General features: G+C 43.6%; 1 protein-coding gene across 1 annotated transcript in view; it reads left to right on the top strand.

The window, feature by feature from the left end:
* The window catches only part of TOP1 (DNA topoisomerase I), an 84,056-nt gene extending 62,906 nt beyond the window's left edge, over window positions 1-21,150 (top strand). The window contains exons 9-21 of the mRNA XM_067554400.1: window positions 322-437; window positions 3,311-3,432; window positions 5,095-5,217; window positions 6,337-6,524; window positions 7,233-7,377; window positions 8,505-8,648; window positions 10,533-10,718; window positions 12,557-12,625; window positions 13,991-14,105; window positions 15,340-15,467; window positions 17,095-17,189; window positions 18,302-18,451; window positions 19,733-21,150. Of these exons, the coding sequence (XP_067410501.1) occupies window positions 322-437; window positions 3,311-3,432; window positions 5,095-5,217; window positions 6,337-6,524; window positions 7,233-7,377; window positions 8,505-8,648; window positions 10,533-10,718; window positions 12,557-12,625; window positions 13,991-14,105; window positions 15,340-15,467; window positions 17,095-17,189; window positions 18,302-18,451; window positions 19,733-19,835 (1,684 nt within the window). The 3' untranslated portion in view covers window positions 19,836-21,150. The remainder of the gene's footprint in view (window positions 1-321; window positions 438-3,310; window positions 3,433-5,094; window positions 5,218-6,336; window positions 6,525-7,232; window positions 7,378-8,504; window positions 8,649-10,532; window positions 10,719-12,556; window positions 12,626-13,990; window positions 14,106-15,339; window positions 15,468-17,094; window positions 17,190-18,301; window positions 18,452-19,732) is intronic.
* The last annotated feature ends 655 nt before the right edge of the window (window positions 21,151-21,805 follow it).

Raw genomic sequence — 21,805 nt, 5'->3', positions numbered from 1 at the left:
TTTCTTAAGTATACATGCATGCATTTGTTTGGCGTGGAACATAATGGGCTAGCTTCATCCCTACTGCTACTCAGTAGAATATAACTGTGGCATGACAGCAGTGTGAATTTGGCCAAGAATATTAATTTACGTGTGGAGTCTGTTCTATGTTTTCAAAAGGTGGCGGTTGTCGTGCTAGGTTTTCCTTGTACTGCTCATTCTGACCTCTGAAATACAAGACAGTGATTGCTTACTGTTTTCATATGTCACCAGGCCTGTGTAGCCAATGAAATGATTGCTAGAGGGTGAGGTTTGTATCAACTTGTCGGTCTCTTTTTAAAGGTGGGAGGAAGAGCGCTATCCTGAAGGCATTAAATGGAAATTCCTAGAGCACAAAGGTCCTGTGTTTGCTCCGCCATATGAACCTCTGCCTGAAAACGTCAAGTTCTACTACGATGGTAAGTTGTTAAAGGTTCACGTTCACTGGGACGGAAGGTGGTATTCTTAATAGGAAGTGAGGGTTCACTTGGGAATTGCGGCGGTCAGGTGGTGATCCCATCTATTTGCTTTATAAGCAAATTCCAGGGATAATAAAAAGAGGAATAAATTTTATAGAAACAAGGAAACCCCAGTTACAATCTCTTTGGATTGAAATAAGCAGTTGCATTTATTCTCCTTGAGATCACAAGAGTACATGTCACAGCTCACGTGGCATGTGATAATGCTTTGTACCAGAAGTGACAATGTCTGACCAACATAGCGTGTAGTTGCAGTAATGTTTCATCATTGCTGGTCTTCCTAGAGCCCTCCTCCTTCTCATTCAGTGTTGGTCTCTTTTTTATTAATTAAATGGCAGCTTTCTATAGCCAGTTGTTCATTTTTTCCAGTAACTCCTGCCTGAAGTGATCAGAATAAAAAGCAGAACTTACTTTAATACAAATGATTTGGGTCCTACAGGTATGATCACATTAAATGGAAGATCATATTAAGTGGAAGATCCTTCAGTGGATGAAAATAGAATTTTTCACTCTAAAGGGGCATCTGTCTGTGAAACTGCTTCAGAAACAATGGGCTGTTCCCATGAAACATTGTGGAGGTTTTAAAATTAGAAGTGGTGGGATTCTTTTTAATCAGTAGCACATTGAAACAAATGTCCAAGCTGCGCCAAAGGCCATCTCTAGGAAAATGAAGTGTTGAATTCACACACAAGCTATTGTGAGAGAGATGCTCGGCATCCTATTGTCTGTGCTCGGAGGGATTGTCCAATTCAGAGATTACCCCAGAATGATTTGTAGACTTCAGTTCTCATTCCACACTTGGCCAAGCAGCTGCCAGCCTCTTCTGAGTAGAGGGGTCCGAACCGTGACAAGTCCTGCTTTTGAACAGAGGATCTGCTTCCATCTGACAGAGTCCATAATTACTGCCTGAGTTATTGTTAGAGCTCCCAGTTGCTTGTGACATCAGACTCCTCTAAAGGAGCTGTGGTTGCTGAAGTGACCTGTTAGTTGCTCTCTGTTTTCTAAGCTAAGTTAATAACATTCAGGGCTCCTGATAAATTCCATAGTGCTAAAGTTGTAGTCCCATCACAGGAAGCCTGTTCAAGCCTATGAAAGAAGGGAAAGTGAGGGATGAAATTCAATGCAAGCGAGTCTTTTGTCACAGTTCTGGTTACAAAATAACAACCAAAGCCAGTGATTACCCTGTGCCAACTGTAGGCAACTTTTGAGCAATTTTAATGGCATTAACCCCCTAAGTATCTTACCAGCTGATCACTTGCACCTTTTTCAACTGTTTTAGCAGCCTGAACCCTTTTCCTTGACAATCCTCTGTTGTGCTGCTTCCTGCTATAAGTATGCAAACAGCGTATTTTTATGTTACAATTCAACTAACAGCAATCCTGTTGGTATCTTAGTTTCTAGTGTGATGTATTCAATCATCTTTGGCCTAAGTGAGCCTTTCTTTGTTATGTTTTGTTGACTTAAATTCTTTAGGCTGGGCAGATAGTTCCCTCGCTTTAATTTTTGCATGTGATGTAAAACTCTCACTTGGTGAATCAAGAGTACTACATTTGACTTTCCCAGTATCTTAGTAAACAGTTAACAGTGGCGGTTTTGGCATTGACTTTTGTAAGGTTAAAGAGTCAATTAAAAATCCACTAATGTTGACTCTTCAACAGACTATTGGGATTTAAAATATTTCTCACTGTTATCTGTATCCGTGAGATGCATGTAAAATATTTCCCAGGGAGTGCTGGAAACCCAGTGTGACATCAAGAATGAGATCTGGGATTGAAGGCACCTGCTCAGTAGAAAAGGTAGACCTTGAAGGTGCAGCTCTGATGCAGCAGATTTTTCTCTCTTGTTCTCAAAAGTCCTCCTCATCACAGTGATTTCACTTTGAGGAAAGGCTCTCTTGCAATCATGCAACCATGCTGAAATATGACATTCCTGATCACTGGAAGAACTAAATGTGACTATCTTTTGAGTCTGAGGAGTTGGGGCCATTGGAGTGTGTTCCCAGGACATCTGAATCTCTCATTCCATTGGTTGGTGGATGGGTGTTTGGCACCACTTACTACCCTGTTTGTGGGTGTCACTGGTGTGGGCCTTAGCAGAGGAGGTTTGCCTCTGTTCCTGGCTAGAAATAGCTGCTTAATGGTAGACAGGAAGTTGAGATGTTGTTATAAACAGTGTGTGTGAAGGGATAGGAGGACTAAATGATTCTTTGTCTCCTGGCTTAGTAAAAATGCCTGAGAGGCAGAAGGTGGAATTGAATAAGAGACAATATGGCTCCCATGTCTCCTTCATTTTGTGCGCCAGCATCATTCCTCTCAGCAGGGGCAGATATATGTATACCTTTGGTAATGGTGTCTCTTGATTAATGGTTTGCTGCAGTTGTTTTCCCTTCCTACTCTATATATCTTACATGCCTGTCTGACATCAGATTCGTGGATTTTTTTTTTTTTTTAATTTAGATTCCAGGGGAAATTTCCTGATCATATTATAACTATTTTAATGCAAGTCAAATTTTGGGCCTCAGTAGTCTGATCATTCTCCTTTACTCCCTTTGCATCCAATACTTAGTGCCCACTCAAGGGACAGTAGTTTGCGGTGCCACACAACACACTGAACAAGACCTCGCTTAAATACAAAGACAAACCATACACTTGCATAGGGTGGCTAATCTGGCTGTACATCCACAGAGGTCCAACACTGAGTTGAAAGGTTCCCAGATCTGTTGAAAGACCGAGGTGCAAAAAGCAGAGCGGTTTACGGGATGAACATCTTTGGCTGACCTTTTTTTTTTTTTTTTTAAACCTCCTCTTTCATAGGTAAAGTCATGAAGCTGAGTCCCAAAGCAGAAGAAGTTGCTACATTCTTTGCAAAAATGCTTGATCATGAGTACACTACAAAGGATATCTTCAGGAAAAACTTTTTTAAAGACTGGAGGAAGGTACGGACCTCTGGACTGGGATGACTGCCTAAGCTGCCATTTCCTTCGAAGTGCTAGAAAGAGAATAGGGGCTACTCTGGCTTGGTTCATAAAATATTAGTGAGGGCTGCCTCGGATGTTAGCCTTGAATGTCCCTGTTCGTGCTCTAGTTTTCCAGGAAGGACCTCCTGGTAATATTTCTTAAACCAATAAGGGTCAACCTTTTGCAAGTCAGACTTGCTTGTTATGTGATATAATGGATATGGCTGAGCTCATCATTAAATTACATTATTATTAATGATCTGGAAGTAAACATACAATCATCCATGATAAAGTTGCAGATGACACTAAAATTGGTAAATAATGAAGGACAAGTCACCGATTCAGAGCAATCTGGATCACTTGGTAAACTGGGTGCAAGCAAACAATATGCTTTGTTTTTAATACAGCTAAATGTAAATATATTCATCTAGGAACAAAGAATGTAGGCCCTATTTATAGGATGGGGGACTTTATCCTGGGAAGCCAGGACTCTGAAAAAGATGTGGGGGTCATGGTGGATAATCAGCTGAACATGAGTTCCTAGTATGATGCTGTGGCCAAAAGAGCTAATGCGATCCTGGGATGCATAAGTGAGGGAATGTCGAGTAGGAGTAGCGAGGTTATTTTACCTACGTTTTTGGCACTGGGCAGACAGCTTCTGGAATCCTGTGTCCTGTTCCTGGTGTCCACGATACAAGAAGGATGTTGATAAATGGGAGAGGGTTCAGAAAAGAGCCATGAGAATAATTAAAGGATTAGAAAACCTGCTTTGCAATGATAGAATCAAGGAGCTCAATCTGGTTACTTTAACAAAGAGAAGGTGAAGGGGGTGACTTTACTACAGTTTTATAAGTACCTTCATATGGAACAAATATTTCATAATGAGGCTGTTCTGGCTAGCCGAGAAAGGTATAACACAAACCGATGGCTGGAAATTGAAGCTAGACAAATTCAGGCTGGAAATAAGACACAGTTTTTAATAGTGAGAGTAATTAACAGTTGGAACAACTTACCAAGGGTTGAGGTGGATTCTCCATCACTGACAATTTTTAAATTGAGATTGGATGTTTTTCTAAAAGGTCTGCTCTAGAAATTATTTGGGAGAATTCTGTGGTCAGACTTAGACAATCACAATAGTCTCTTCTGGTATTTGAATCTATGCCTCACTGAAACTGTGGTAATGAAGAGCCGTCACTACCTTTATATCAGAGACAAGCCCTTTCCTGAGACCTGCAAAACAGGAGCTTCATGACCCCCAACCAACGTAAGCATGCCAAGAGACCACCATGTGTATTCAATCAGCTGGTACAGGTTACCTAGGGAGCCCCTCCTTCCCCCCAGTAACTTCAACAACCTTTGAATGGCAAGTGGTTTGAAAGGTTGCTGTGTAATAGAACATGCAATGCTTGCAAGATCAGACAGTCTTAATGTTCTGTGTACCACGTACACCCTCTTCATCCTTTTCTCTTTCGCCCTGGCTAGAGCACTTACTAGAAGTTGGCAGCTCTTTGATGGACAGGCAGCAGCTGTGTTTATTAGGAACCACCTGTCCTTTGATACCTTTCAAGGGGCTGGGAGGGGCACTTAAATATCCTTATTCTAACTCTAAGAAGGTTTCAAGCTCTATTTTCATCCTCCCAGGAAATGACTGCAGAAGAAAAAAGTACCATCACCAACCTCAGCAAGTGTGACTTCACTCAGATGGGCCAGTATTTCAAAGCTCAGACAGAAGCTAGGAAACAGATGTCCAAGGAAGAGAAACAGGTACTCTAGGGAATTGTAGAAGACTATTCTAGCCATTTAGGTGGCTTTTGATCATAATCCTTTACTTGTTCCTCTGGCCATATCCTCTATTCGCAGTCTGCCACTCCTTTCACGCTGAAGGGACTTGCTGGAAACCTTGCCACCCAGTGTGAGTTGGCAGAGGCATTGCACTTCTAAATAAAAGTCTCTCTCTCTACTGATCGCACTGTGATGACTAAGAGGCAAGCAACTTGTTCCCTACTAACGTCCCTGAGATTCTTTGTGTTCCTTTATGTCTCTCTGACATGTCTGCATAGGTAATATCTCGAGCAATTTTTAATAAGAAACCTTCATCTACTGCAGTTCTCTTCCTCATGAGAAAACATGTCTGGCCCTTTCTCCTTCTACACTGTGGTGTTACTAGGATGAAGTTTCTTCAAGGAGTATCTGCATATCTTCCCTCCACTCCCACACAACCCTTAGATACCCACTTCAGTAAGAACTTATCACAAGATCTAAATTTGGCTCCACTTAGTGTTTTTGGTAATGCAGTTCTAGTCCAACTGTCCTAGCCTTTTATTTTTATAAAAATTGGTTGACACCCCTCACCCTGCATAACTAATGGAGTAGAAGGGGCTTGCTTTCTTTTGTCTGCTTCTCAGTTGGTGTAACTTCATTTAAGGATACATTGATTTCTTCATGCCTTTGAACCTTGTGTTAGGTATCAAGGTGAGAAGCTTGTTTCTTTAAACAACATGATGTTAAGTGCAGTTAAACTTGATGTTTGTGACACATGGACAGAGGAGAATGGAGGGGCGGTTGGTTTGGGGAAATAGGTGGGGGACAAGTGAAATGTAATTACAAAGTTAGAAAAAATTGTGCATGTAGCATCTATTTTATTTGTCTATTAGTCCCTGACTTTATTTCTGTTTGTCTCACATTTAATTGTATGATGTTTTTAGCAAAGACTGTCTTTTACTCAGTGTTTGTACAGCACCTAGTACAGTGGAGCCCCAGTCCTAATTGGGGCCTCTAGCAGCTACTGCAATACAAATAATACATGAATTTTGCTTCAGTCTGGCACTGAACTGCACAATGTCTTTGCGTGCTCTGCAGTCTCCCTGCTTTGTGTCTTCCTAGAAAATCAAAGAGGAGAATGAGCGGTTACTGAAAGAATATGGCTTTTGTATCATGGATAACCACAAGGAAAGGATCGCCAACTTCAAGATTGAACCTCCAGGCCTCTTCAGAGGGCGTGGCAACCATCCAAAAATGGGCATGCTGAAGAGACGGATCATGCCAGAAGACATCATCATTAATTGCAGCAAGTGAGCATGGGATGCTTTGCACCTTGCTTTGCTTACTAGTTAGGATAACTTTTTGTTTTTAATCGTGTATGTAACTTGATGTGGCATCTAAGCATTTAAAAGTTCATGTGTTGGGTTTCTTGGTTATTTTAGGGGGTTTGAGGGTGAGAGGTATAATGAAAGCATCAGTTGTGTACAAACCTTTCTTTCCACAAGTCTCTCTCTCAGCTCTGTCAACACACCTGAATCTTGATCAACACCAGCATCTGCTGTTGCAGTGCAGGGCAACTCCTATTAATTCTGCTGACTTAGGGCCAAAGGGTATTTTTTATTTATGGATGTCCCACCTCATTTTTCCATGTGTCCTAAAAGGCAACAGACCAACAGGTAGGGTCTGCAACCTTCTCCTCCATGTAGACTACTGCAGCTACAGAAACATCCCCAAATCAAAGACAAACTTCCCAACAATGCTACTTATCACAATAACTAACAAAAGGGAAACATAGTATTAACGTGTCTGTGTATCTCTTGATCTTCGTCTTTCAGTTTCATTCATCTTATTGTCCCACTGCAGAAATGTGGTTGCTCAGTCCAGAGGAGGGAGAGAGACTTGTTTAATATTTGTTGCTGTCCATCAACATTTTAACCTTTGCGAGTTACCAATACTTTGTCACCTGGCATCTATTAAGACCATTTCTTCCCTCTTGATGCTTTTGTTATCTTATGCAGGGATTCCAAGGTTCCCCCACCTCCTCCAGGTCACAAATGGAAGGAGGTTCGGCATGATAACAAGGTGACCTGGTTGGTGTCATGGACAGAAAACATCCAAGGATCTATTAAATACATCATGTTGAACCCCAGTTCCAGAATCAAGGTATTATTTTGTCTGGAAGGCTGCTTGGCCATGCTGTATCTTCACTGACTGTCTTTGGGGGGAGCATGGCCACCCATTGGTGAAGGGACAGGGAGGCAAGACCGAATATTTTCTTATTCTGTCATTGACTCACTGTGTGATATTGGGCAAGTCACTTTGCCTTAGTTTCCGCATCTGTAAAATAAGGGTAATAGCTATTCTGCAGGGGCTTGGAAAAATACCTAAGTGCTCTCAGATTTCAGGGTGAAAGGATGTTCTCATTCCAGTTGAGAGTATTTCACGGTCTGGAGTAAGCTTAAAAGAAAATTTCCACCCCAAAACAGTATTGATTGACCTTTTCCCATCGTAACTCTTCGTCTCTAAGTTTGGCACCCATGTCTCCGGCCTCATCATGCAGTGAAGTCCTAACCATGTGCTGGGCACCAGTCTATTGAAAAGTCGTAAATCCAGCTATGTTATTTCACTGCAAGATGGAGGAGGAGGTGATGTTCTGAGAGAACAAACCCTGCTGTGAGCACGGATAACTGGTAATTGTCGAATCCTGTAAAACAAATGATGAGACCTTTGAAGGGGTAATTGGATTTACGTTTGTAGTAGGACAGATTTTTGGGGCCGTCTCAGCAGGAAAATTGCCTGTTTTTAAAAGAGTCGCTACACTTAATGGCTGGCTTCTCTGGAGCAAAAATAAGAGACTTGCACTCCGTGTGTCGTGGGACATCACTCCTGATGACCTGTAGTAACTATCATCTCACACATTTAATGTGCTATTAAAATCTTTTTAAAAACGAGTTCATTTTGCTGCCTTTATGGCTTTATTGAGTGGGTCTCTAATTGTGAGAAGGGGAGCTGCAAGAAAACCACAATCTCCTTAATACATTTGTACATTGTGGGGCATGGAAGACAAAGTACCTCCCTCTGATTTCTGACTTCTGTGCAGGCACCTGATATCATGGCTACTGAACAATCTGCAACTGCATGTGAACTTTGTTCAGGCAGAACTTTGAGCAATGAAATCTCAGTGCTTCTGTGAAACGAGACTTATCAGCAGCACGTAGGCTTGAGTAGGAATTCTTTGCTACTGCTACTCACTTTCAGGTGTGTTGACTTTCTTGTGACTGTCTCTGCAGGGCGAGAAGGACTGGCAGAAATATGAGACCGCTCGGAGGTTGAAGAAGTGTGTGGATAAGATACGGAATCAGTATCGAGAAGACTGGAAGTCCAAAGAGATGAAAGTGCGACAGAGAGCCGTGGCACTGTACTTCATTGATAAAGTGAGGGTTGATTTCTGGCCGTTTCCTCTGCCTGCCTCACTACGAATAAAGAGGCAGCGCTGTGGGGCACCTGGGCCTAAGCCCAAATAAAACTCTGATAGACCCGCTCGCACACAGCACAAATTAAATAAGGGAGTTGAAGGATTTTGAGAGAAACTATTAGTTATTCTATTGGGAGCCCAGTCCTCACAGTATCTAGAGGTCTCCTGGAGTGACTCTGGTCTCCACTTCCTCCCAATTACCTAGAAATCCAAATCAATCAATTGCCATATGGAACCTGGCTACGCTGGGCAACATTGTTTTGTTCAGATAAAAATCACACTTAGGTTAATTCCAGAGTCCCCCAGTTGAATCAGTGGGGGCTCTGCAGGTGGGTTTAAAGCCCTCAGCTTCCCGCAGTTTCTAACTACTGGAATGTTCTGTTTTTTTTTACCGCTTAGCTATGAACCTCACGACTCTGACGTGCACTGTGCTAATTGCTCATGCCACACTTAAGAAAACTGTAGTCAGTCACTATGTTTACGCAATTGCAGTATTTAAACCTGTGTCCCGAATAGTGATAGCCCTGCTGTGTGGCTTCTGTGTCCAGTTAATTACTCATTCCGATCAGTGGGGATTGATTTAAATCACAAGTAATTTTAGTCATGATTTAAATTAGCAAGCAGGAAATTTTATATAAATAATTGCTTTTAATCTTGTTTTGCATGTGTACTTTAGTTATTTTCCTAAAGAAAGGTTCAGTCTCATTGGGAGGTAACTTTAAAACATGTTTATTTGCAATTATATATAGCCTTTAAATGTGATACTTCTTTTGGCAAAGCGGGAGGATATCCTATGTCTATATTTATTTAAGCAGTCATATAGCTTAATCTGCACTTACGCAGATTCTTATTTTTAAACCTGCTTATTTGCTCTTGAAAATCTGCATTCTTAGAGTGTCTAAATATCTTTGAAAATCTGGCCCCATGTCCTTAGCATTAATAGCTTGCATCTTCTCCCACCTGGTTTGTATTCATAGATTGGAAGAGGAAAAGCTTTCTGGTTTTGTCAACTCTGACGGTTTCTCACAACTTCCAATAAACTAGTTCAAATGAAGAACATTACATACATATTTTCTCTGCCGCTGCTAGCTAAACTGAAACCAAAATAACTAAGACACAAGCTTTTCTGCACAAGAGAAACTGAAAGGACTTACATTTGAAAAAATGCAAATTTATTATTTGCCCCACTGAAAGGCTGAAAATAATTTAGATATTTAATGCAGTACATGACGTGACACATTTAGAAAGCTTGAGTTGCCCACAGAAGTTAGCTGTTTTCCCTATGATGCTGTATGTAATTAAAGAAGCAGCAACTTTTAACTTACTAGAATTTAAAGACTCATTAATGGAGCACTTTTTTATTTATTTAAATCATTTTAATAATTATAGTAAATTTGGCCTTAACATAGGTTGTCATAATGTCAAATATAATTTTAAACTTTTTTTAAAAAAAAAGAGTATATTGATTTAAATAAAAAAAAATCCAATTAAAAAAAAATAAACTTTTATCCTGATTTTGATGTAATTTTTTTATTTCTTCTCCTCCTTTTGGCTCCAGGCAAGTAACTTCCATTGCACTTCATTGTGTCTCCAGCCTTTTATATTTTAACTTCAGTAACCTGAGTATCTCTCCTTTTGAGAATTATTTGTATTAGCTTCTCTGAATGTCCGTGCTCCCCTTCTGTTCAAGGATAAGGCACTAGGTACAATGCTAAATCAGAATACCCTGGTTACAGGCAGACAAGTCTCCTAGAGGACCCCACAGTCCATAAATTACCAGAGCAGTTTGAAATGCTAAATCTCTTATTGTGATTCCATTTGCCCATCTCCCCTTCTCTTGCAGCTTGCCCTGAGAGCTGGTAATGAGAAGGAAGAAGGGGAGACAGCGGACACCGTGGGCTGCTGCTCCCTTCGAGTGGAACACATTAATTTGCATCCGGAGCTGGATGGCCAGGAATACATGGTTGAATTTGACTTCCTCGGTAAAGACTCCATCCGATACTACAACAAAGTCCCCGTTGAGAAGAGGGTGAGATGTTTCCCATTCATGTCCCCGTGCAGTGTTACAAAGAATGAGGAAATGGCTGATGGAAACTCTCCAGGAGTGGCAACTCCTGTCCATCATGTTATATCCAAATGCGAAGGCAGAAAATAAGTTAGCTTATCTTCTTTCCTTCCCTTCTTGTCGGTGCTTCGGAAGAGGGAGGCTGCCACCTACCTGCTTCTGATATGACGTAACCATACTGTGAGGCGTTTAACAAGGTTTCTCTTTTCTAAAATCTTCGTGCTCCGAGCTGGTGGCCGTTTAGGCCTTGCCATGCCCATGTGACCAGCAATGGGCATTTTGAAGCCATTCCATGTGTGTGTTGCTAGGCTGTAGCCTTAGCATCCTACTTTTTTGTCAGTGATAGACTTCTCTGGGATGCAGTCATGTCCACTGATGCAAAAAGCCAAACTTCCCCAGCAGCATGCAGGGCACAGGGTGGCCAGTACTTGGCTGCACTGTTACTAGTCAGTAAGTAAACTTGCAGTTATGCCTCAAGCATCACGGCCATGTGCCTGAATATTATACAAGGCATTGCTTTTGTTGAAGCTCATGTCTGAATATTTGCCTTCAGTGGGTTAGGCCCTGCCTTCAGGTACTCTGGTGTAAATCAGTGGGGCAGCTTCAATGAAGTATGCCTGACCTAAGAACTAATGTTCAAAGTACATACCTGCTGACTGAGTCCTTTCTGTTCCATGCAATATTTATTTGCTTGGTTTATATTCAGTCCACCAGTTCGATCTCTGTAGTTACTTAGATGGCTCCAAAATAAATCTCCGTCCAATCAATATTAGCTGAGGCAATTAAAAATATCCATGGAGTTATTTATGCCGTATTTACTCCGGTGTAACTGAGGCAGGAATCTGGCCCACTAATGATATACTTAGCACAGTGTGTAAAATACAGTGTCTATAATACTGTGATAAATTGAATGACAAAGAGCAGTAAATGTTGACAAACTGCAGCCATTATAGAAATGAGGGGGGACACGGGTTAAGAAAGAAAAATCTATTTTTCTTACTAATTCATTGGCCTTCATCCCTCTTGGGGTGTGTTCTGTAAGAGTTATCAATGGAGGAATTGATTATTATGGAAATAGAAATCTCTGTGTATTAGTCTTGTTATCCAAATGTGTTGCTGAAAAGTCTGGAAGTTGAATTTTAAAGTGACTTCCAAGCTGTGTAAAGCAGAGATTCCTGGTCAGTCTGTATGATCTAGGAAACCTTGATTGTTGCGTTTGATGCTTCACACAACTACACCACAAGCAATTTCACAGAAAAACAAAGGATGTGGCAGTGTTGGGGTTGCCAAGGCAGTTTACATCACTGGTTTGCGCCTGAGACAGCTAATCTGGCCGATGGGAAAAGGATCAGGATACATAGTGGATAGCAAAGGTGTTCTGAGGGTAATTTTGTTCTGCCAGGGAAAAGTGCCAGCTTGGTGGTTCTCTTCATCCAGGGCAGTTAATAGCAAAGGTGGCAGCAGAGTTTCCCTCAGCCTTGACCTAGAGGGATCACCTCAGAGGGGTGAGATGGGCCATTCACAACTTGGCTCTTCTGGTGCCAGGGAGGAGACCATTAGCACAATCTCTATTGGTGACTTGGGGTGTGGACACCAGTCCACTAGGAATGGGACCCAAGTCTTCTCACATGGATCACCAGGTAACCTTCAGAAAGCAATGGCCTTCACGCACTGTTGACCTGGACTGGATTTGAAGAGGGAACCCAGAAGCGAAAGGCGCTCTAACCCATTACCAAACCCCAGAGCCATCTAGTCTCCTTGCTTTGCCTTTGAACTATTTTTCCCCTTCTCCTTTCTTGTAGGTTTTTAAGAATCTTCAGCTGTTCATGGAGAACAAGCAGCCTGAAGATGACCTCTTTGACAGACTCAATGTAAGCAACAATAGTGCGTCAGAGCTCCTTAGTCTAACCTTGGCTAAGTTACAAGGGCTAAGTTACCAAGTGCTCACCTAACAAAAGCACTTGGTACGATGCCTCTATTATTTGGGCCAGCCAATAGCAAATCACATTGCCACAGAGGAGGCCTACATTTCCTCTGGCTCTTTCCAGTTGGGCCTCCCAGAGACAGGCGCAGAGCATCTGTATAATTACACTGCTATGATTGCAGCGGCAGCTGATGTGCACACTGCTCTCCTGCGGTCAGTGGAGTGTGTCCTCACCAAGAGCATTTCCATTGACCCATGGGACAGTGTGGAGAGCTGAGACACGCATCTCCGGGGTCTTCTCCCCTCCCTGATCGCAGCCAGGCAGCAGCTGCCCACATCTTGGCTCGCAGCCGGGAGCCGGGCTCACAGCCATCCCAGTTCACAGCCAGGTGCTGAGAACCAGCCACCCCAAGCTTGCAGCAGCCAGGGCTGGGAGCGGGCACCAGCTTCCTTGGCTTTCTGGTCAATTTGCGGTGAAATTGACAAGAATGACAGCCCCTCCACTGCTGTTAGGGGACACAGTGTCTACACTGACACTGCCTCATCCTAGCTCTGCCGACAAAAGCCCTACACCTCTTGTCGAGGTGGTTTTATTTTGTTGAAAAAACAGGGCATTTTTGTCGCCGGGGTGCGTGCGTGCGTGCGATTGCATTGTGTACACCAGCACTGTTTTGTCGACAAAAGTCAGCTTTTGTTGACAAAACTCTAGTGTAGACCTGGCCTTAGTCTTTCAGCAGACTGGCTTACTCTGACTAGGGGCTTGTTGCTATGCAATAACAACCTGAACATGGAGAGGTGTGGGATGTGAGGCAATAGCTTTGCTGTGCATACCCTTCCCTCCCCTCCGCCCCAAACACGCGTTCAGATCAACTTGAACACTCTGAAGGTGCCAAGTGCCCCCTGCTGATGTGAAACAGACCCACCCCCACATACCGGGGCCAAAAGTATAACAGTGAAGGAAGAAAAATTGCTTTACCGCTCATTCAAGTGGTCACATCCGATGCTAGTTCTTCTTCCTTCCTAGTCTCCCGTCAATGCAGGTGTAAAGCCTGGTTCTGCCCCGGCTCCGTGTTCACTTTGCTAATAGTTGCAGCCACCAAATGTTCAGTTTTTCCTTTATTGGCCTAAGGAAGACCTAGCAAGGTTCCAGGCATGGGATACGTATTGTCCTTGATTGGATCACCTAGAAATTCACAGCTAAATCTCTGACCCAATGGCAGTGCTGTGAGTCTAGTAAAGATACAGATATTCAGAAGGATTCTAGTCCTAATGCTGGAGTGACTGAAACCTCAAACTCTTTCTGCTCCCTTAGACCAGTATCTTAAATAAACATCTTCAAGACCTGATGGAGGGCCTGACAGCCAAGGTATTCCGTACTTACAATGCCTCCATCACGCTACAGCAGCAGCTGAAAGAGCTCACTACCCGTAAGTGCTATTGTCTGGGACCACCTAGCCTCATTTGTGATGGTGGAGGAATTTGTGTGGTGTTGGTGATGCCTTGGGATGGATGCCTTGTGTGCCTCAGTGAGTACAAAATGGCCTTGCTGGGAGGCCCAAAACCCTAGGAAGGGATGGACAAGTTACTTAGGATGAAACATGGCTTAAGATTTTCCCCCAAAACTCTCCCCTTCTTCAGCTTAAGGCCCAAAATTTAGAGTTTTGATTATGGGGCAAGTGTGTTCTGGTCCCTCACAAAGCTGTATTGTTCCACTGTAGTGGCACAAAGCAACCTCCAAAGAGGACTTTACCGGCTTCCTAATGTTTCCCTTAAGTTGCGGGAATCGCCAGGTGGCATAGGGTTGGCTATTCTAGACCTATGCTACTCCCCTGGGAGCACCAAACGAAAGAGGCCTACCTGATGTGGATGTGAGGGAGTTTATCAAAGGATGTGCAGCCTTCAGCCAATCCACAGCTGCCGAAACAGCCCTGTGGCTACTGGCTTGCACTGGGGATGGGCCAGTGACCCCAGCATTGGGGTGATGCAGAGTTGGCCTACAGCCATCTCGGTGCACTCGAACCATCATCCCCAGGTGTGCTGCAGCCAGCACAGTTAGGTCTCCAGAACCTGCCACAACTGTCCTGATGTGTGTCTAGCTTAAGAAACTTAAAATTCTAGAAGAGTGAGTGGCTGTGTCCTAGAAAATCCCACCCTCTGCGCATCTGAGGCGGGCAGGCCAACACTGGCACTTGGGCATTTCTGTAATGCCATCCATCCAAACGCTGCACAACACATGAATAGCCAACCTCCCTCCCGAGGCAGGGAGATACTGTCCTTCCTACAGAAGGATGTATGACAGCTCAGCACAGTTAAGTGTCTGTCCCAAGATTACACCCCATCAAGAATAGTCCTGACTTACTGTCCCCCGGCTCTGACTGCTTGATATGCTGCCCCTCTCCATTATTGACCATGCTTTGCTCATCTATGCTGTAGTTACCCCTGACTATAGGGCACAAACAGGAGGAAATGGCATCTTTAACTCCTTGGTGCCAGAATAACATTAGGGTTTGGGATTTAAATGCCGGGCTGAGGCTGGCATGCTATAGATGAATACGAACTAACTTAGCCTCATGGGTGAATATGAATCAGTAAAAGCAATGACACATATCCATGGCTGCTCGACATTTGAGAACTGTTTCACCTGCTTTTAAACTTTTTCAGCGGATGATAACATCCCAGCAAAGATCCTTTCCTATAATCGTGCCAATAGAGCTGTCGCTATTCTGTGTAACCACCAGAGGGCGCCACCAAAGACCTTTGAGAAATCCATGATGAATCTACAGACCAAGGTAATTTTTAGTCTCCTTTAGATTAAAGGCATAGCTACAAATCACTTTTTTTCTTTGGTTTTGGGTATATCATCACTTGCTTCTAATTGCGGTGTATCAAACTCCACTGAAAGGGAGTCCACTCTCCACTCACTAAGGAGTGCTAGTGCAGCTGGGTCTGAAACCAGTCTGTCTTGGAAGGTGAGTCCTCTGGTTTTTAAAAGGAAATCTCACACTCAAGTTCCACCTTGAGGACAGACCACCTCAGACACAAGCACCCTTCTCCTCTTGGGTGAAACAAAATCTGCCACCTCCCAGCTGGCTTTCTAGGCCAGAAAAGTCCCCAGAATATCTTCCTTACAAGAGGTCATTTTCCCCTAAGCAAAGTTTGATTTGAACTCTGAGGACACACTACAGAGCTTAACTTAAAACCACAGTCCTTATCTCTTATCTGTGGCCCTGAAGGGAAACCAGAGTGGGTGTCTGCTCCCTTCAGAGTTGTTTGGTAGACCAGTTGTATCAATGCAGCTTTTGTGCACAGTGGACTCTCCTCTAACGCGACCTCTTCCTTTACAGATTGTTTCTGACGAAGGCCATGAGATCAAAATGTGGCTAGGTCTGTTCACAGCCTGACTTTAAAATAACCCTCACAATAAGGTGTTCTGTTTTAGCACTGGGGTGTTCTCTTGCTTCTGTAACACCTAACCTGGCTGCCCCTACCCCTGATTTTTACAATTGAATTGTTCTCTTCGAGGAGGTGGAAAATTTTAAAGTAACAATTAAGGGCTGAGGAGCTTGGAAACGTTAAACCTTACTAGATCTCAAGCTAAGGTTCACTGTCTAGATGCGGTGCTTGATCTTTTTTGGAAGATTACAGGAGCAGGGAATCCTTATGCTTCAGGGCATACAAACTGATCCCCAGCGTGGGTCAGGAAATTTCCGTCCATGGGATTGTATGGCACATTTAGATGAATTTTATTGGATTGCATCCAGCGTTCTCAGAGAGGCTAACTGACTAAATGCGCTATTGGTCAGCTCTGCTTTGGCAAATCCTATTGTACTTCCATTCAGTTCCCTTGCTCAGATGCCAATTCCTGAGCAGTAACCAGAGGCTTTACCCTACTTACTACTTTCTGTTTGGAATTGTCCATTCCTAATGCTCCAGGAACCCCTTTCTCTGAGAGAGACGATCCCCTCTACACCTTCCCCAAGCTGGTCTCTGTGCACAGCACATATGAAAGACCAACAGCCTAATTTTTGCAAAAGTGACTAGTCATTTGTAGTGACTCCATTTTCCAGTGATCAGCTTGAGTTCCCTTTAGCTGGGTTTGATTGTCAGAGGGCAAGTGAATAGCAAATTAGGCAACTATATGGTATCTTAAGTCACTAATCACTTTTTGAAAACGTAGGCCCAGTGTGTGAGGACTTACTTAAAGCCGCATATGGCTCTTTTGTTCTGGATTAGATCAAGGCTCATGTCCAACTGGGCCATATACTTCAGTGGTTGAATCCCAGGCCGTTTGATGCATATGGCAGATCTGCTGGGAGGTTTGTACAGGTCTCCTGGATGTTCGCAGACCCTTCTTATGTAGTTGTTCATGTTTGGCTCCTAATCCCACCCTCCTTTCTGGGTTCTTGCCTCTTCTAGATCGATGCCAAGAAGGATCAGTTAGCCGATGCCAGGAGAGAACTGAAAAGCGCCAAAGCCGATGCCAAGGTCCGGAGGGATGAAAAGTCTAAAAAGTAAGTCTGGCATCAGCGCAGAGAAGCTGTAAAAGAAGTCACGTGGACACATAGGGCTGCAGCCCAAAATGGGATTGTTACAGCGGGGGTGCTGCTTTAAATACCTCCCCCTTCCCTCCAGATCCATGATCCTTAGCGAAATTTTGGGCCAGCGTTAGCTGCGGGGCACTGTGTCCTCTGTCGTTGTCACCCCATACATGGTCACCAGTGAGAGGCACGTGTCTCTGCTTTTCACAACATACCCTTGCCCCTCAATGGTTCCATGAGCTCATTGTGTGACTGAAGGTTTAGCACTGGGCTGGAAGCCTGTCTCTGACAGGAGAGTACAGCATACGCCTCAGTAGGCCCAGGCCACATCTTCTGAACCTACTAGTGGGCTGTCTTCACTCTTAGTTTTCAGTCTCTTATGAAGAAATCATTTTGCTATAATTTGTTCAGACCTCTCTCTGTTCTGCTCCACCACACAGACCTACCCACCTACCTCGCTCTACCTGGAAGCCGTTTGCCAAGCAATGTGCTTTCCCTCTGGCACACAGAGTAGGAGATGGATGGCGTCTTAGCGCCTGCTCCTTTAGAAACTACGGAGCAGCGTGGAGGGTGTTGAATGCAAAAACCGGATAGGAGTATAGCCGTGTACTTAGATTTCCATTAGGGCACTCTACACACAGAGTAGGCAAAAGATCCCTCTTTCAGATGAGATTGAATACTGCGGTTTTGTCCTTAATAGGTGATCCCATGCCACTTCATGCAGGAGCAGACTGCCTGGCTTTAAACTGGGTTGCTGTGTATATGGGAATAGGAATGTTACCTCTAGTGTCCTGGACAAATTCCAACTTGGGTAACTACGTTCTGCCTCCTTCAAACATTAGCAGATAGCTTTAGTTGAACCAGATTGTTGATCTTGTGAATTGAACTGTTTAAAGTGTTGTCACCTGTCCCCGTAGCGGTGGCTGCACCTGGGTGCTGATTGGCATCATCTGCCAAGCACTGGACCTTTTCAGGAAGATGCGAGTTGCCTGGGTCCCTTTGAATCCCCATAGGGCAATAATGCACCTGCCCCCGGAAGGCCTAGTTCTTTCTGAACAGTACCCTGTTTCTTTCCCCAACCACAGGGTAGTGGAGAGCAGGAAGAAAGCTGTGCAGAGGATCGAGGAGCAGCTGATGAAGCTGGAGGTTCAGGCCACAGACAGAGAGGAGAACAAGCAAATTGCCTTGGGCACCTCCAAACTCAACTACCTGGATCCCAGGATCTCAGTTGCCTGGTAAGCTTCCATCTAGGGAAGGATTCCCTCCTGCCCCTGTGCTGTGTCCACTGTCCCGAAGTGGTTGGAGGCTTAGCACTGCTTTTCTAAAAGCACCTTCTACCAGGAACAGCAGTTTCTTTGGGATCAAAAGGGCAGTGACCATTAAAGAGTTTAAGAGAAAATGCTTTACAAGGCTTTAATTGTTCTCTTACATTTTGGTGTCTTAATTTAGCATCTGTGGAGACAAGCATACTGTGCACACTTCCTTCCCCTCCCCCTCAGCTCTCCTAGCACATTTCTTTTCTCACTGGCAGCCCCCTCTTCTCCCACCATGCTCATTATTTCAGGCCTGCGCTGTTTCTGAGCAGACTCTGCAATCATGCCAGTTTTGTGTGTGGGAAACATCTTATGATATGGCTAGTCTCAGCCTACCTCTGCCATATGCAGGAGTTGGGGACTCTGCAGTCAATGGTGAATTTAGCCTTTTAAATTGCCTACAGTATTAGAAATTCCTAAGGCAAAGGCTTCTGTTTGAGAAGAGGTGGCTGATACCAAGGGATTTCCATTACTTTTTCAATGCACCCATGTAGACAAGATGGAAAAACTCTTCAGCAGCCTGGATGGTTCTTAGCAAAGATATACCTGTCCTGTGATCTCTAACTTCCCCTTAGCTGCTGGCACTTGCAGGATGGTTTGCAACTTGAATGTTATCCTTGTGAGTTAAATCCATCCCAAAGTAGTCACTCAGAGTGGCTAAAACCGCTCACACTTGCTAGCTGCAGGTCTTGCCACGTGGCATCAGAAAGATGTTGCGCAGTTATGTCTCAAACTTGACCTGTGATCAGTGATGGGGACAGATGGGGTGCCCACACCTCTGAGTCTTGCATGTTGGAGGGTTCCAGGGCTGCGGGACGGAAGGTAAATCTGCAGCAGGCAGAGTGGGTAGGTGGCGAGGTTGAGGAGGAGGGAGTAGCAGGTTGTAAGTTCCTTGACACAAGGACTTTGTCTTATGCCTTTGCACCATGCCAAGCACAGTGGAGTCCTGGCCCTGATTAGCCTCTCATCACAAATATTGAGAGGGACAGCAAGCAGCCAGCTTAGTTGGTCAGAAATTGTAAGTAGGACTTGGCAAGATTGGTGGGAGGATCCAACCGGGGGGGGTGGGGAGGGCGCACAGTTGAGAACAGGAAAAGTGTTGCATTGGCGCGAAAAGGATAATGGTCCTCAGACAGGTGTTCCTATTAGCAGGCAAGTTTTGTGTGCATGAGTGACTTACTTTTGTCTCCTTCTCTCCTGCAGGTGTAAGAAGTGGGGGATTCCTGTAGAGAAGATTTATAACAAAACCCAACGAGAAAAATTTGCCTGGGCAATTGACATGGCAGAGGAAGATTATGAGTTTTAACCTGTTTTTAATGAGCTGGATTTTATCGAAAAAGGGGTGGGGGGAAGCCTGGTTTTAGGGAGATTGATAAACTGTGAGCCTTACTTGTCCTAATTGTGGGGGTGGGGGTAAGGAGGGGCAAGCGAGCATCAGACACAGAAACCAACATCTTTGAGAAAAGAGAAGCCTGGAAATATTATAAAGGAGCTGAGCCAGTTGTCCTATGGACAACTTATTTAAAAATGTTTCAGAGATCCAAATTCTAGCTGTATGGTTTGTGTTTTTGTTTTGTTTTTGTTTTTTTTCTCTCGATGCAGGGCAAGTGGATGGGGGATTTGTCAACCTTCCACCAGGCAAATTCACCATTACACTGAAGAGCTTGGGGAATCTTTAGCTACTGTATACAAAATCCAATTATATTGGTGCGTTTTTACAGTTAGGGTTTTGCAATAACTTCTATATTTTAATAGAAAATGGACTCCTTAAACCCCGGCCCCTCCCTCTACCCCATTTCAGGAATTTAACAAAAAATTAAAAACCCAACGCACCTGATGCAGCTGTCACGATGGTCATGGAGGTACCTGCTTTTTTTTTTTTTTTGGGTCAGGTTTACTCAAAACAATCGTGGCATTGAAACATGAATTTAATAAAAACCCAAAACAACCCACCACATCTGTTCAAAGCAAAGCATGATGGGAAGATGCTTCCTGACTTGAGTGTTCCTTTTTTAAATGTGAATTTTTATTTCTTTTAATTTTTTAAAATATTTAAACGTTTTTCTTCTTGATCTTAAAGATTGTGTAGATTTTGGGGGGAAGATGGGGAGGGGGGACGGGATGAGTGTGGAATTTGAGGACAAATTAAATCAGTGATAAACAATTTTCCCATCATCCTTTGTTCTGAGCATGCTCTGTACACTTCAAGAATACCCACTCTTAGGTTTGGCAGACTGTTTTCTTTGCTTTTCCCCCTTTTGCTAACCCCCCTCCCCTCTTTTACTTGAAAGATTTTATTGTGTAAAAAGACGTTTCACAGGTCAATAAATTTCGAGGGAAATGAGCATTGGTCCAAAAAAGGAAAAATAATCAAGATTTTAGGGCTTTTATTTTTTTTCTTTTGTAATTGTGTACAAAAATTTTAAAAATTAAAACGCAGAATTTTAATGTGAAACCTTTTTTTTGCTATAATCATTAGTTTTAGAGGCATTGTTAGCTTAGTGTGTGTGCGAAGACCATTTCCCGCAGTCTTTCCTCAACAAGTATCTTCTATTTTTATCATGAATTCCCTTTTAATCAACTGTAGGTTATTTAAAATAAATTCCTACAACCTAACTGAATGTTGGCGTTTGTGTGTTCTTCCATCCCACTCACCACAGGGCCAACAACAGCCTCCAGCAGTGATAGAATCACAAATGCTCTGTGGCTTAGGTGTGATAAGGCAACCTACTAGTCCTCCTCCTTAACTTGTGCAAGCTGCCGTAACATGGTCTAGTGGACAGTGCACTGGACTGGGAGTCAGGAGAATTGGGGGGTAGTCCTAGCTTTGCCAGTGATCTAGTATGTATGAAACCATTGGGCAAGTCACTTCAGCTGTACCTCTGACTTCTTTCCTGCCTTTTGTCTGTCTAGATTGAGAATACTTGAGGACAGAGATTTTCCTCATTGTATTTATACAGCACCTAGCACAATGGGGCACTGCCATAATGCAAAGCACACTTCAGACTGTAATCTCATTGCAGTTTATAAACTAAGCATACTTCTTAGGCTGGGTCGGTAGTTGGATGAGAGAGCTTCAGAGAAAGCCAGCTGCTCCAAAGACTGCTTTTGGTGAGTCACTGAGTGACACTCTTCCCTCTGAAACGGTGACCTGGTGTGGTGCTAGGGGCACTGTGTGCTGGGAGGTGCCGCCTTTTTGATGAGGTCTAAAATTGAGATTCAGATCATGAGTGGTCTTTGATCCCATGGAATTTTCTGCAACAATTGAGGGTGTTT

Source organism: Emydura macquarii, unplaced genomic scaffold, assembly GCF_026122565.2.
Source record: "Emydura macquarii macquarii isolate MOO-44397 ecotype Brisbane River unplaced genomic scaffold, CSIRO-AGI_Emac_v2 contig_1483, whole genome shotgun sequence".
NCBI classification, from domain to species: domain Eukaryota; kingdom Metazoa; phylum Chordata; order Testudines; family Chelidae; genus Emydura; species Emydura macquarii.
This window is presented reverse-complemented; position numbering and strand designations above follow the sequence as displayed.